The following is a 15,725-nucleotide window of genomic DNA, read 5'->3' as shown; positions in this document are numbered from 1 at the left end:
CCTGCATGCCTCTGTCGGTTAAGCATCTGACTCTTGTTTTTGGTTCAGGTTGTGATCTCCTGGTCGTGGGATTGAGCTCCACAACTGGCTCTGTGCTTAGTGGGGAGTCTGCTTGGGATTCTTTCCATCTGCCCTTCCCCATAGCTCATGTGTGTTCTCTCTCCCTTAGTCTCTCAAAAAGGACAAATAAATAAATAAAAAAAAGAATTGTGTTTTTTTTTTGTATGTTTTTCTTATGTCTTGCAACCTTGCTGAACTCACTAGTTCAAGGAGCTATTCTTTGTAGATGCCTTGGGATTTTCTATGTAGATATTAATGTTAACTGCAAATAGGAACAGTTTTATTTCTTTTTCTTACATCTATACCTTTTCCCCCCTTTTCTTGCTTTATTGGGTTGGCAGGATTTCCATTACCATATTGCATAATAGTGGTAAGAGCGGGGACACCTGGGTCAGTGGTTGAGGATCTGCCTTTGGCTCAGGGTATGACCCTGGGGCTAAGGATCTAATCCTGCATTGGGCTCCCTGTGAGGGGCCCGCTTCTGCCTCTATGTCTCTGCCTCTCTGTCTCTTGTGAATAAATACATAAAACTTTAAAAAAAAAAAAAAGAGTGGTAAGAACAGACATCCTTCCCTTATTTCTAATCTTAGGGGTAAGCAACTATGTTTCACCGTTAATTATGATAGCTATAAGATGTTTGTAGATGCTCTTTATCAAGTTAAGGAAGTTACCCTCTGTTTCTAGTTTGTTGAAAACTTAAAATCATGAGTGCTTCCTCTGCATCATTTGGCATTATAATGTATTTTTCTGTTAGCCTGTTAATTTGGGATTAATTGATTTTTGAATATTGAACCAGCTGTGAAGTTTCTAGAGCAAATCCTACTAGGTTGTGGTATAGAATACTTATATTTTTGGATTTGCTTTGCTGTTACTTTGTTAAGGACTTTACATTTTGTTTCTGAGGAATATTGGTTTGTAGATATATGAAAGCATTCTATTTTGATGAAGTCTGATATATCTATATTCTTTTGTATTATCTTTATTTGATTTTAATATTAAGCACCTCTTGCTTTGTAGAATTAGTTGGAATATGTTCTCTTCTTTGCTGTTTTCTTGAAGAGATTATGTAGAATTGGTGTTAATTATTCTTTAAATGTTGTTAGATTTTATCCAGGAAACCATCTGACTTGGACATTTCTTTTTCTGGATGTTTTTAACCACAAATTCAAATTCTTAGTAGTTACAGGTTTCTTCAGATTATCACTTTAATTTTGGGAGAGTTTTTGTAGTGTAGCTTTGAGGAATTTGTCTACTTCTTCTAAGGCACCTAGTTTATGTGCATAGGTTTGTTTGTAATATTCCCTTATTGTCTTTTTAATGCCTACAGAGCCTCAGTGACATCTCTTTTATTCTTGATATTGGTAATTTGTGCTTTTCCTTTTTCTTTGTCTTTTCAGAACCTTACCAATTTTATTGGTAGTTTCAAAGAACCAGCTCTTATTTGAGAATTTCTATTTTCTGTTTTCAATTTCATTGATTTTTCTAATTTATTATTTCCTTCCCTTTGCTTTATTTTGTTCTCTGGGCTATTATGAATAATGCTGTTCTGCTGTGAAAATTCATATACAAGTTTTGCCTTGGGGATGCCTGGGTAGCTCAGTGGTTAAGCGTCTGCCTTCAGCTCAGGGCGTGATCCTGGAGTCCCAGGATCGAGTCCCCCATAGGGCTCCCTGCATGGAGCCTGCTTCTCCCTCTGCCTATATCTTTGCCTTTCTCTGTGTGTGTGTCTCTCATGAATAAATAAATAAAATCTTTAAAAAAAGAAAAGTTTTGCCTTGAATACCATTTTTAATTTACTTTTACTTTTAACTTATATTGAATATCATTTAATAATTAATATACCTAGGACTGGAATTGCTGGATCATATGATAATTTATGTTTAACTTTTTTTTTTTTAGGATTTTATTTATTTTAGAGAGAGAGACAGAGATAGTGAGAGAGGAGAGCATGAGCCGGAAGGAAATGGAGAAGCAGGCTCCTCACTGAGCAGGGAGTCAGACTGGGGATCCCTGGTTTATGACCTGAACCCAAGGCAGACAGTTAACTGACTGAGCCACCCAGGTGCCCCTCTGTTTAACTTCTTAAGGAATCACCAAATTTTTTTCTGTAGTGGTTCACATGATTTACATTACCATAGCAACACATAAGGGTTCTGATTTCTTCACATCCTTCTCAACACTTCTTATTTTCTGTTTGTTGTTCGTTTTTTTATTTTCTGTTTTTTAGATCACAGCTATCTTAGTGGGTGTAATATAGTATCTCATTGTGGTTTTGATTTGTATTTCCCTGATGATCAGTGACATTGAACATCTTTTTATGTGTTTATTAGCCATGGTATAACTTCTTTGGAGAAATGTCTATTGAAGTTTTTTTGTCCAAAAAATTGGGTTGTCTTTTTGTTGAGTTGTGGGAGTTTTTTGTTTTCTGTGTACTAGACACTTACCAGATGTGTTTTATAAATATTTTTTTCCAGTTTGTGGATTGTCTATGTACTCTCCTGATAATGTCCTTAGATACATGAAGCATTTTATTTTGATGAAGTCTAATATGTCTGTTTTTTCTTTTGTACTTGTGCTTTTATTGTCAAATCTAAAACCATTGCCATCCAAGATCATGAAGATTACCTCTGTTTTCTTCTACAAGTTCTATAGATTTAGCTCTTAAATGTAGATGTTTATCCATTTTTAGTTAATTTTTGTATGTGGTATAATGCAAGGGTCTCCAGCTTTATTCTTTTGCATGTTTAGACTTATGCCAGTACCAGAGTATTTTGATTACTATAGCTTGTATTAAGTTTTGAAATTGGAAAGTATGAGTAGTCCAATTTTGTTCTTTTTTATTCAAGGTGGTTTTGATCAGTTCAGACGCTCTTGCAATTCCATATGAATTTTGGGATCAGCTTTTCCATTTCTGCAAAAAAAAAAAAGGCAATTGGGATTTCTGAAGGGATTAGATTCAATCTGTAGATCATATTAGGGAGTATCACCATCCTTTTTTTTTTTTTCTTTTTTAAAGATTTTATTTATTCATAGAGAGAGAGAGACAGGCAGAGTCACAGGCAGAGGGAGAAGCAGGCTCCATGCAGGGAGCCCGACACGGGACTCCATCCTGGGTCTCCAGGATCACACCCTGGGCTGCAGGCGGCGCTGAACCACTGCGCCACTGGGGCTGCCCGGAGTATCACCATCTTAACAGCATTATCATTTAATCCATGAATACAGGATGTCTATTTATTAGGTCTTCTTCAGTTTCTTTCAGTAACACTTTATAGTTTTCTGTCTTGTACCACACTGGTTAACTTTCTTAAGTATAGGATGCTATACTTTCTTTTTGATGCTCTTAAAAATGGATTTTTTCCTTAGTTTCCTTTTCTATTGGTGATTTTTTAAAATTTCCTTTTTAATATATTCCTGGAATGTAGAAATATGACTTTTATCTCAATTGATTTTTATATAAAGTGTTTGTAATAAATTCATTTATTCTAATGGTTTATAGATTATCTTGGATTTTCTTTGTAACAGGTTTTATTAGTCTAATTCTGTTAGAAGACGGAAGCACTCAATGATTTAAACAAGGGAAGAATAAAATAAAGAATAAGTAGTATAGGAGAGTATAAGATAGCTCAACAGGGTTCTCTGGGGCAGAGGGACAATCTTGGAAGGGACTACCAGACCCCAAGGCTCAGACCTTAATTATAGGTGATATAGTTGCTGCTCAATGGGTGGCAGAGAAATTCACTGGGTTAGTTGGGCCAGAGCTGGTCCACAGTTGCTGGGCAAGCAGGAAGCAAGTCTTAAGGTCATGGGGAAAAGTTAGCTGATGATTCAGCAAGAAGAGGGAGTCAGAGCACTGTTACAGGTAGGAGGCCTTGAGCATGCAGTGTCTTTATTGGAAGGGCTGCAGGAAGGGGGTCAACAGGCTACACAGTGATTGTGAGGCTACTCAGAGACCTTTCTGGGTACATGGGGGGACAGAGCACCATAGGTTTCTTTACATTTCCACTGCTGCCTGACTGTGCAGCAACCACAACCAACAAGGAAGCCTCTTTGTTCTGCAGTATTCCTCCAACATTCTTTATTGATAAAATTTAAATTCATGTTTAATGTAAAGGAGAAGTGGTGAAATGAATCCCATCTATTATCATCATTCAGCTGATATTGAAGGATGAATTTGGAACTGATAGGTAGAAGTTTGGTAACTGGAACACTAGTCATATATGAATAATGATAGTTTCTATCTGATCCACCTTTAATTTTTATATTTCTTTCCTTCTAATTCTTTTACATTTTTTTCTTTTTCTTTTCGTACTGTCCTAATGAGGACTTTAAATACAATAAGATGGTGATAAGAGATATTTTTGCCTCATCTTTGATCTTGGGAAGCTTTCAGGAATTTACCACCAAGTATGAGGTTTGCTGTAATTTGATGTATGTACTCTCCATAAGATTTGAGGAAATTTCATCTTACTCTGCAAAGAGTCTTCATCATAAATGAGTGTTGAATTTCATCTAATACTTTTACTACATCTATATTATTAATGGATCATGTGATTCCCCCATTTTTCTATTAATGCTATTAATTACATTAATAGGTTTTTCAGATGTTAATCAGTGGTGTATCCTTAGGAAAAAAGTTCACTTGGTGAACTTTAAGATTTTATTTATTTATTTATTTATTTATTTATTTATTTATTTATTTATTTATTTATCAATCAGAGAGAGAGAGAGAGAGAGCATAAGCAGGGGGAGCAGCAGGTAGAGGGAGAGGGAGAGGGAGAAGCAGGCTCCCCACTGAGCAGGGAGCCTGATGTAGGGGCCTGATCCCAGGACCCTAGGATCATGACCTGAGTCGAAGGCAGATGCTTTAACCAATTGAGCCACCCAGGCGCCCTTATTATTTCTTTTTTACATATTCTGGATTAATTTACTAACATTGGGACATGATTTTTTTTTAAGATTTTTTTATTTATATATTCATGATAGAGAGAGAGTCAGAGACAGGCAGAGGGAGAGGCAGGCTCCATGCCAGGAGCCCCACGCGGGACTGGATCCCAGGACTCCAGGACCACGCCCTGGCCCAAAGGCAGGTGCTAAACCGCTGAGCCACCTAGGGATCCCCGGGACATGATTTTTATATCTATAATCATGAGGAATAATTTTCCTTCTTAGATAGTTCCTTTTAGGTTTTATTATAAAAATGAGGGTGATTTCATAAGATCAATTAGGAAAGGTTCCTTTTTCCCCCTTTTTAGGAAGAGTTTGTGTGTGATTACTGTGACTTCTTGCTTTGACATTTGACAAATTTGTCTAGTGAAGCCATCTTAACCTAGAGTTTTCTTTAGGGGAATCATTTCTAATAATGCATTAAGTTTCTTTGTAGATAGAGGATAGATTTTCTTTTATGAGTTTTGGTGAATTATGATTTTTTCCCCAAGGCATTTGTTCATTTCATCATGTCAAATATATTATTTATGGTTATCTACATTACTCTCCTTCATTCTTGATATTGGTAATTCACATTGCTGGTTGTTGTTGTTGTTGTTATTATTATTGCCTGTACCTTCTCTAAGTTTGGCCACTCTTTTTCTAGCTTCTTGGGATGGAGTTTATGTCATTGATTGTTTTTAGGCTTTCTTATTTTCTGATATGTGTATGTCAGGTTGTAAATTTCCTCTGAGTACAGCTTTTGCTGATATTTTATTGTCTTTATTTACTTTTATATATAGATTATATAACCTATATAATTATACATATAATTTAAATTTCAGTTATGATTCCCTTTGGTGATTATGGGTATTTAGAAGTTTGTTGTCCAATTTACAAATTTTTGAGCAATTGGGTTTGAGTTCTTTATTTTTAAGATTTTATTTATTTATTCATGAGTGACAGAGTGAGAGAGGCAGGGATGTAGGCAGAGGTAGAAGCAGGCTCCCCACAGGAAGCCCAAAGTGGGACTCGATCCAAGGACCTCAGGATCATGACCCGAACCAAAGGCAGACACTCAACCACTGAGCCACCCACGAGCCCCAATCCAGTCATTGTTGGGTATCATGATTATAAATATGTTATTTAGATCAAATTTGTAATTGGCTTGGTTAGGTTTTTGCATTCTTACAGAATTTTTGTCTTCCTCTTCCATCACTTACTGAGAGGTGTATCAATCTTTCCTCTCAGTGTGGGTTTGTACATTTTCCCTTTTGGTTTTGTCTTCTGTTTTTTATTAAAATAATTTGAAGCTGTATTAAGTGGTACATATAGGTTTAGATTTGCTTTTTGGTATTAATGTATTGATTCTATTCTCTTAGGAAATGCCCTTAACTCTGGGAATACTTCTAGTCAAAATTTACTCTGTTTTGGTTGGTTCTGGCATTACAACTTGCCTTTCCTCTACTTTTAACCTGTTTCTTTCTTTCTATTTTTTTTAAACATGTTTCTTTATGTTGAAAAATGTGTTTGGGGCTCCTGAGTGGCTCAGTCAATTAAGCATCAGCCTTCAGCTCAGGTTATGATCCCAGGGGTTCTAGAATGAAGCCCCCATATCAGGCTGCTCCGCGGGGAGCCTGCTTCTCCCTCTCCCTCTGCCTGCCACTCTCCCTGCATGTGCTCTCTCTCTCTCCCTCTGTCAAACAAATAAAATCTTTAAAAAAAGATATTGTAAACAGCATTTTTTTTTTTAACCTGGTCCAAAACTCTTAGTCCTTTACTTAGAGTTTTTAGTCCATGTGTATCTAATATAATTATTGGTGTATTTGAGCTAATATTTACTGTCTTACTAATTGAGTTCAATGTGTCCAAACTGTTTTGCATTTTTTTCTTTCCAGTCTTGCCTTCTTTTGTGTTATCTTATTTCCCTTATTTACTTCATTATGCATTCTTTTATTGTTTACCCTAGAAATTATGATATGTACTCTGATACTCAATACTCTAATAAAATCGTTATTTTAACCACTACCCATTAATGTTCTTTTGGCCTCCCATCTTTTCCATTTTATTATTATGCATATTAATATACCTGTGTTTTGTATGTATTTTAAGACATTATTATTTTGTAACAGAACAGAGAGTATTCATTTATATTTTTCATATATTCACCCCTTTTTTTGCTTTTAAATACTTTTGAGTTTTCATCTTTGATGTTCCTTTTGTCAGAAGAACTCTGAAGTATTCCTTGTAGTGTAGATTTCCTGCTGACTAATTTTCTCCCATTTTTTTGTCTGTCTGAAAATGTCTTGTCTTTGCCTTCATTTATGAAGGATTTTTTTTTTTAAGATTTTATTTATTTATTCATGAGAGACACAGAGAGAGGCAGAGACATAGGCAAAGGGAGAAGCAGGTTCCCTGTGGGAAGCCCAATGCGGGACTCAATCCTGGACCATGGGATCACACCCTGAGCTGAACGCAGACGCTCAACCACTGACCCACCCTGGCACCCTATGAAGGATATTTTTGTTGGCTATAGACTTGTAAGTTTGCAGTTACTTTCCCTTAGTTCTTTAAGTCATTCTATTGTTTCATGGTTTTCTGAAGTCAGCTCTGAGTGTTAACTGTTGCTCTGTTAAAGATAAGTTGTCTTCTCTGTCTGCCCCGCCCTCCCCAGGGGCTGCTTTTTAGGTATTTTTCTTCAGTTTTCAACAATTTAAATAACATTTTCCTAGGTGTGATATTCTTATATTTAACCTTCTTGGGGTTTGCAGAAGATTTTGAATCTGTATATTGTTGTCTTCAATTAGTTTTGGAAAATTCTCAGTCATTATCTTTTTATATATTGCCTTTGCCCATTCTCTTTCTCCTCCCCTTTTGAGATTACAGTTATGCATATCTTAGACTTTTCCACATCTTTTACATGTGTGTTATGTTCTTTTATGTATTTTTCAGTATTTTTTGGTCTGTGTGCTTCTGTTTGGGTATTTCCTATTGCCTTGTGTTTTCTGTTTTGCCGATTCTGTCTTCTGATAAATCCAATGAGTTCTCAGTTCCTAGATTGTATATTTCAGTTATAAAATTTCCACTTGATTCTTTTTATAATAGATTGTGTGTATATATATATATATATAATAAAGATTTTATATATATAATGTAATAGATATTATAATTTCAATTTCTGGTTGAAATTCTTCATTTTATTTTCTTGACATATTTGACGTAGTTATATACAGTCTTGTGTATTAGGTCCAATAGCTGGATCACTAAAGCACTATAATATTTTTCCTTGGTTTTAATCATTTGGCCCTCTCTCTCTCTCTCTCTCTCTCTCTTTTTAAGATTTTATTTATTAATTTGAGAAAGCCACAAGAGGAGAGAGAGAGAGAGTGCACACAAGCAGGGTGGGGAGGGGCAGAGGGAGAGGGAGAAGCAGGAGATTCCCTGCTGAGTAGGGGGCCCCACACAGGGCTCACTGATCCCAGGACCCGAAGATCATGATCTGAGCCAAAGCCAACTGCTTAACTGACTGACCACCCAGGCACCCCATATGGTCCTGTCTTTTGAAATGCCCAGTAATTTTTTGTTGAGTGTTAGACATTACAAAATGGTGAAGTTCTAGATGATGCTATATTACTACAGAGGTTCACCTTTCTTCTGAATAACAGATAAATGGTGGATCATCTTAATTCCATCAGAAGGGTCTGAATTGAGGCTGGGTTGCAGTTTTGGTAGGTCTCTGCCTCCTTTGATTTGCCCCTGCAACTGGAGTGTAGCCATTCAGAGGCTTCCAGGTGGGAGTCTACTTAGTTCACATCCCCTGGCAGGACTTGAACTTTAATCCATGTTTCCATGGTAAAACTGCCAAAATCTCCACTCTCCCTTTCAGAAGTTTTCTGCTTAGCTTCTTAGCTCCTACAGAATTTTCAGATATCTTGAAGGGAAAATTGGCTGTGTCAGACTCAGTCCTTGGCACTTTCCCTTCTCACCTACATCTTACTCCTTTCATTTTGAATTTTGTCTGTAGCCTTGTAGACCACCAAAGCTGTGCTGTTTTCTAGTACCAGCCTAGTCAAAGCCTGATTCTCAGCCTCTTGCCTCATGCTCAGATATAATAAGTGCCTCCTTGGAAAAGTAGTGGCACTTATCTGGCCACCTTTCCATATTTCCCTGCTCTCTGTATTCTTGGTCCCTCCAGTTCTTTTGCTTCAACCGTTCTTCAGTAGCTTTAAATAGATATTTTAAAACTTTTTTCCTATATTTTAAAATTGTTCTTGATGGAAACATTGTTTTAACACAAGCTGCTCCTTCATTCTTGGGAGTGATGGTCACATATAGTTTATTGTTACATATTGAATACCATATCCATTATACAGTTAATGTCTCAGTTTCTTTAAGTGACTCTTGGTTTTCTGACTGGATCTTGTATAGGAGGCCTTAAGAAAATACTACATATCAATGTAAAAACTGATTGATTCTTATTCAGTAGAAAGGCTTAGTAGTGAGAATATCTATTATCAGATCAAAATCAGCAATGACTCTGTAACTTATATAAATAAGTGGAAAAATAGGAGCACCTAGGTGGCTCAGTGGGCTAAGCATCTGCCTTCAACTAAGGTTATGATCCTAGGGTCCTGAAATCAAGCCCTGAGTTGGGCTCCCTGCTCAGCGGGGAGTCTGCTTCTTCCTCTCCCTCTGCCCTTTCCCCTGCTCATGCTCTCTCTTTCTCTCTCTCTCTCTCTGTCGCAAATAAATAAAATCTTTAAAAAAAAAAAAGTGGAAAAGTATTTGATAGTCAAAAACTCAGGTGCATATTTATTGGGATATTTGATGTGTTCCTGTGGTTTTAATGATTATTTTAGCATCGTTTTATGTCTGGGGCCACTGTTTTTTCTTTTTGTTTTTCTTAATATCAGCTTACAGTGTCCTATTTACATTATGTGATATCAGAGTTAAAAATTTTTTTTAATGTAACAAGGACAAGAAAATATGAGACAAATGTGAGAGATCCTTCCCTCTCCCTCACTCTCAAAATAACTACTGCTATGTATAACTACTTCTCTTCCTCCACCCCCACTCCCTTTCCTCTTTTAGCATTTTGTCTGCTCTCTCCTGTTGATACTTGTTAGTTGAAGAAAATGTAGAAATCGAGATACATAAGAAGAAGAAAATTAAAATCTCTTAAAATTCTGTCATCAAGCAGTAATCACTTTTTGAGCATTTGGAACATATCTTTTATGGTTTTTTTCCCAGTGTGATTCTCAGCACTGTCTCTTCATTAATATCACCTCTAACAATTAAAATATACATATAGGTTCTGAAATAAACCTCAGTTTTAACCAATTCAGAAGCTTTAGGGATATAGCTGAGAGGATTTTGTTTCAAAAAAACAAAAAGTTGCCTTCAGAAATTTTTAAACTGGACGAAAAGAATATTATTCTATATAGGAAGTTTTAACTTGTATACAATTCTTTCTCTAATTATTCCATTTTAACTTCTTCCTAGCCATTCCACCCAATGGTGAATCTGGATTGTTCTCGGGATTTTCGGCCATTTCTTTGTGCACTCTATGCTCCTATTTGTATGGAATATGGACGTGTCACACTTCCTTGTCGTAGGCTGTGTCAGCGGGCTTACAGTGAGTGCTCGGAGCTCATGGAGATGTTTGGTGTTCCTTGGCCTGAAGATATGGAATGCAGTAGGTGCGAAAATCATAGATTTTCATGGATCATTGCTTAATGCTATATAGTATGTTTAAAATTATTTGTCTTCTAGTTCATCAATTTGAAAAACTTTTTTGAAGTATTTATTACCATTAATTTTGAAAAGCAGTTTCATGACCTCAGAATTGTTCATTTCCTTAGAAACTTGAAATCACAAAATGAAAACATGGAAAAGAGAAAAACGTTTGTGTGAAGAAATTTTTAAAAGAATTAAAAAACAATGAAGACATACAGTTGATTTTTCTTCCTCAAAAAATTTCTTTTCTGGTTATATAAGCAATGCAATTAGAAAATAGAAGAAAATATTCATTACCTCATCATTAAATGTCTTTAATGATGACTTAATGGAAGTTACATATCTGTATGATTTAAATGTGTTAATGACTAAAGTAGTTCTGTCTCTTTTTTTTTTTTGTCATGTATTAACAAACCAGAATTAGAAAATGAGAGATACTTTTCAGATCACTTCCAGTATATAGATTATAAGCATTTCCTAAAGACTTGAGGATGTTTACTAGATAATCTTATAGATTTATATGAGAGAATATTATTGTTAGTAATAATGTGCATAGTAATACTGTATTTTTTTACCTTTTTGTATTGTGAAATATTTCTAGAATAAGGAACAAATAAGATAAATGCATATGTGCCAATTGTCTAGCTTCATCCAGTCTTAACATTTTGGGATACTTGCTTTAGTCACTTTTTTTCTTTTTAAGAAATAATACAGAAAAAAAAAAAAAAAAGAAATAATACAGAGAGAGTTGAAAGTTCCTTCCTTGGTATCCCATCTTGATTTCAGTCCCTTCTTTCCTCCCCAGAGATGAGGTAATAATTATGTTGACCATGTTGTTCATCATTCTTATATTTGTTTTTATATTCTTACTACATATATATATATCTGTAAGCAACATTGAATTTTTAAAAATGTATTTATATCTGTAGATTTGGTTCATTCCTTTTAATTACTACATAATGAGCTATTAATATTCTGTAGTTATTTAGCCATTTCCTACTGATGGTCATTTAAATTATTTCTGGGTGTTCTCTGTTATCAGTAATGCTGCAGTGAACATTCTTCTTCACGTTTAAAATTAATTTTGTCCTCTCAAAATAGCTCTTGGGGGTAGGTGAAAAGCAGGTGCTATTCTCATTTGGCAGTTGGAAGAACTTCAGAAATAAAACAATAGTTTTGGGACACCTGGGTGGCTCAGTGGTTGAGTGTCTGCCTTGGCTCAGGTTGTGATCCCAGGGTTCCAGGATCAAATCCCACATTGGGCTCCCTATGTGGAGCCTGCCTCTCCCTCTGCCTATATCTCTGCCTCTCTTTCTGTGTCTCTCATTAATAAATAAAATCTTAAAAAATTTTTTTCTTAGAGTCAGTTTACTGACATTTTGCTTTCTCCTATTTGTCCACTCTATTTCTCACTGTTCAAATGGTTTTCTTATCTGGTCCCATATAACCATCTACTTTCTCCCCTAACACATGGTAGTATTTACATCCCTCTTTTAGAAGTCTGTTAATTTCTTGATGTTTGTAACAACAGCTAGAATTGCTTGGGCAGGAACTCTATTTTATGTTTCTTGTAGCTAACTCCCATTATTTAGTGGTCTTTTTATAGTAATAGTTTATATACAAGTATAGAAATCTCATTATCATCTTTATTTCTTTATTTTGATGGGATTAAATCTATTTTATGTCCTCACTTATTGCCTAGCACTAAGTAACTATGAAACCTTAAATTCTGGCAAACTAGTCTTTCATAACAACCTTTCATTCTTCTACATCTCTTTCACCTGTCTCCTATACTTCTTCAACTTCATAGAAGTGGTTAGACTTTGGGTTTGTTTGTTTTTTATAGCCTCCTAATAACTCTCTTCCTAATTTCATTTGTTTCCTTACTTACTAAGCTTTGTGGTCTGTCACTTGAAATGACACTCTTGCTAGCAATTTCAACTCATTCCTTCTATTGCACTTGTTCAGATTTCCAACTGGATTGATTCAACCCATTTCTTACAAATTAAGTATGCTCTATATTTAATGATGCCAACCATAGCAGTTCCTTTTTTAAATGATATCTATCGGGATCCCTGGGTGGCGCAGCGGTTTGGCGCCTGCCTTTGGCCCAGGGCGCGATCCTGGAGACCCGGGATCGAATCCCACGTCGGGCTCCCAGTGCATGGAGCCTGCTTCTCCCTCTGCCTGTGTCTCTGCCTCTCTCTCTCTCTCTGTGTGACTATCATAAATTAAAAAAAAAAAAAAATGATATCTATCTATCTATCATCTATCTATCTATCTATCTATCATCTATCTATCTATCTATTTATTTATGAAACAGAGAGAGAATAGAGGGAGAAGGAGAGGCAGACTCCCCACTGAACAGAGAGCCTGACATGGGGCTCAATCCCAGGACCCCAGAATCATGACCTGAGCCAAAGTGAGATGCTTAACCAGCTAAGCTACCCAGGCCACCTCTACTGTAGCAATTCTATTTGCTGTTTGTCTTTGGCACATTTCCAGTTTTGTCAACAAATAATTTCTGTTTATTCCTCTCAGTACTTCTGCCAAATCTATATCACTCACTTCAAACCCATATTTCACCCTTATTCTGTATTACATCCTATTCCCCTTATCTCATCTTGTCTTCTTTTCATGAAAATCATTTAAGCCATCATATGTGAACTATTGTGGTTTGCTACATCTCACACCAGTTATTCTCAATTTCTTTTTTTGGATCCTTTTTCTCTTTTACCCCTTGAGTATTGGTGCTTTCCAGAGTTCTTTTCCTGTTCTTTTTCATTCTGTGTGCTTTCCCAGGATGATCTCATCTCACTCATTTTAACTCTTACTCATCTGCTGCTGACTCCTACACCTAAATCTGTAGCCTTGACATCTTCTTTTTTTTTTTTTAAAGATTTATTCATTCATTCATTCATTCATTCATTCATTCATTCATGATAGACACACACACACACACACACACACACAGAGGCAGAGACACAGGCAGAGGGAGAAGCAGGCTCCATGCTGGGAGCCTGATGCAGGACTCGATCCCAGGACTCCAGGATCGTGCCCTGGGCCAAAGGCAGGTGCCAAACCGCTGAGCTACCCAGGGATCCCCCTGTAGCCTTGACATCTTCTTGCTGCATTCCAAATCTGCATATCTAGCAACTATTGGAAATCATAGCCTGCATTTGTCTCAAATGCCTTAATTTCAACATATCTAAAATTGATTTATTCTGTTGCTCATTTTTTAATTTTCTATAAGTCAACTTCTGTTCCTCCTTCATTGAACTTAGCTCCCACATCCAATCAGTTATAAACTCTATTGTTTTTATCTAACTAATTTCATATCTGTCTCATTCCACCTGCCTTATATGGTTTTTATTTTACTTTTTAAATATTTATTTTATTTTTTTTATTTTTAAGTAATCTCTGCACCCAACATGGGGCTCAGACTTAGAACCCCAAGATCAGGAGTCGCATGTTCTACTAGTCAAGCCACCCAGGCACTCCGCCTTATCTAGTTTTAGTTCTTATTCAGCTAATATCTCTGCTCCCATTTTTGCCCAAGTCTGTCCTCCACACTGCTCCTTGTCATCTTTCTAATTACTTGGGTTGGATCTATATGAATATTTTATTTAACAACCATTAACTCAACAAATATAATTGGATGTGCTAGGCATACTAGTCTAGATGCTGAAGATAAGCAGTGAACAAAATATAGTCTTGGTTCTTATGGAACTAAAATTCTAGTGGTGGGAGATAAATAGATAATGTCAGATGGTAATGAATGCTAATAAGAAAAGAATAGGTTTGGGTGATAGTGATAAAATATGGGGAAGCAGAAGGACTCTTTTCTATGGAAATGTTGAGGAAGGCCTTTTGATAAAGTGGCATTGGAATAGGGACCCGAATGAAATAAGAGAACAAATAATGCAGGTATCTAGGGAAGAACGACCTAGGCATAGGAAACAACAGTTAATGCAAATGCTCGTAAATGGAAGCATGCTTGGGATAGTGAAAGAACAAGGGAACCAGAGAATCTGGAACCGAGTAAGTTAGGAACGGAAGGACATCAGATCAGAAAGTACTGGCAGTAGGTTGTTTGTAGCTCCGAAACGGAGTTTGGATTTGACTCTGCATGAGATAGGAAACCGTTTAGAGGACTTTGAATGGAAGAGACATGATCATGAGCATAGGAGTGGCATGTCTGTAAAGGATCACTGACTGCTGTGTACCTATGGAGATCAATTGGAAGATACTCCAGAAGTCCAGGAGAGAGGTATTAATGGCTCAGATGGGACAGAGGCAGTAGAGGAAATGAGAAGATATAAAGTGCAGTGATAGAAATTGCTGATAGATTGAAAGGGAAAAGATTTCAAGTATGACCCCAAGGTTTTGGGCCATAACTAGAGGAATTTAATTAACCAATGGGGAAATTGAAGGAATAGAAATCAAGAGTTTGGTTTTTGGAAAGGGTATAGAGTGAAGTGTATATATGTTGAGTGGTGGCTGGATATATAAATATAGCCATAAAAACATAAAGCATAACTTTGCATGGTTTTAAATTTTATATCACTGTTTACACATTCATGCACTTGCTCACTCACTTGCTCTCTTCTGCAATATGCTTGTCTCTTGAACCTCATCTCCTGTCACAAGTCATGCACATGTCATGCTCCAGCAATATTAAACCACCCTGTTCAAATCTCTTTGCCAGTGCTTGCATTTCTTACTAGAATACTGATTGGCATACTACCAGAATTGTCAAATACTGATTCAAAATCTTGTATTTGTCCTTTACCTTATGAAGTTTTTCATAATCATGTCTTTTGGAAGAATTAATCCTTTTTATTATTTTTATACTTTATATAAATTTTGTTTGCTTTGTATATCCTACTGTCGAATTTTGTGTTTACAAGTTTGTATCTCCTTTTAGACTGCAGGATGGAAAGCCTGTGTTTTTTGTCTTTTTATGTTTAATCCCTGACATACTGCAGGATACAAACAAATGCTTA

The 15,725-nt window shown here is 36.2% G+C and overlaps 1 protein-coding gene across 8 annotated transcripts in view; it reads left to right on the top strand.

Annotated features, from left to right (window-relative positions):
* FZD3 (frizzled class receptor 3) overlaps positions 1-15,725 on the top strand; it is a 107,219-nt gene that overhangs the window by 24,954 nt on the left and 66,540 nt on the right. For all 8 annotated transcript variants that reach the window (XM_038573711.1, XM_038573710.1, XM_038573707.1 and 5 more), the window contains one exon: positions 10,486-10,682. In XM_038573711.1, the coding sequence (XP_038429639.1) occupies positions 10,486-10,682 (197 nt within the window). The remainder of the gene's footprint in view (positions 1-10,485; positions 10,683-15,725) is intronic.

This window comes from Canis lupus, chromosome 25, assembly GCF_011100685.1.
Source record: "Canis lupus familiaris isolate Mischka breed German Shepherd chromosome 25, alternate assembly UU_Cfam_GSD_1.0, whole genome shotgun sequence".
NCBI lineage: Eukaryota > Metazoa > Chordata > Mammalia > Carnivora > Canidae > Canis > Canis lupus.
This window is presented reverse-complemented; position numbering and strand designations above follow the sequence as displayed.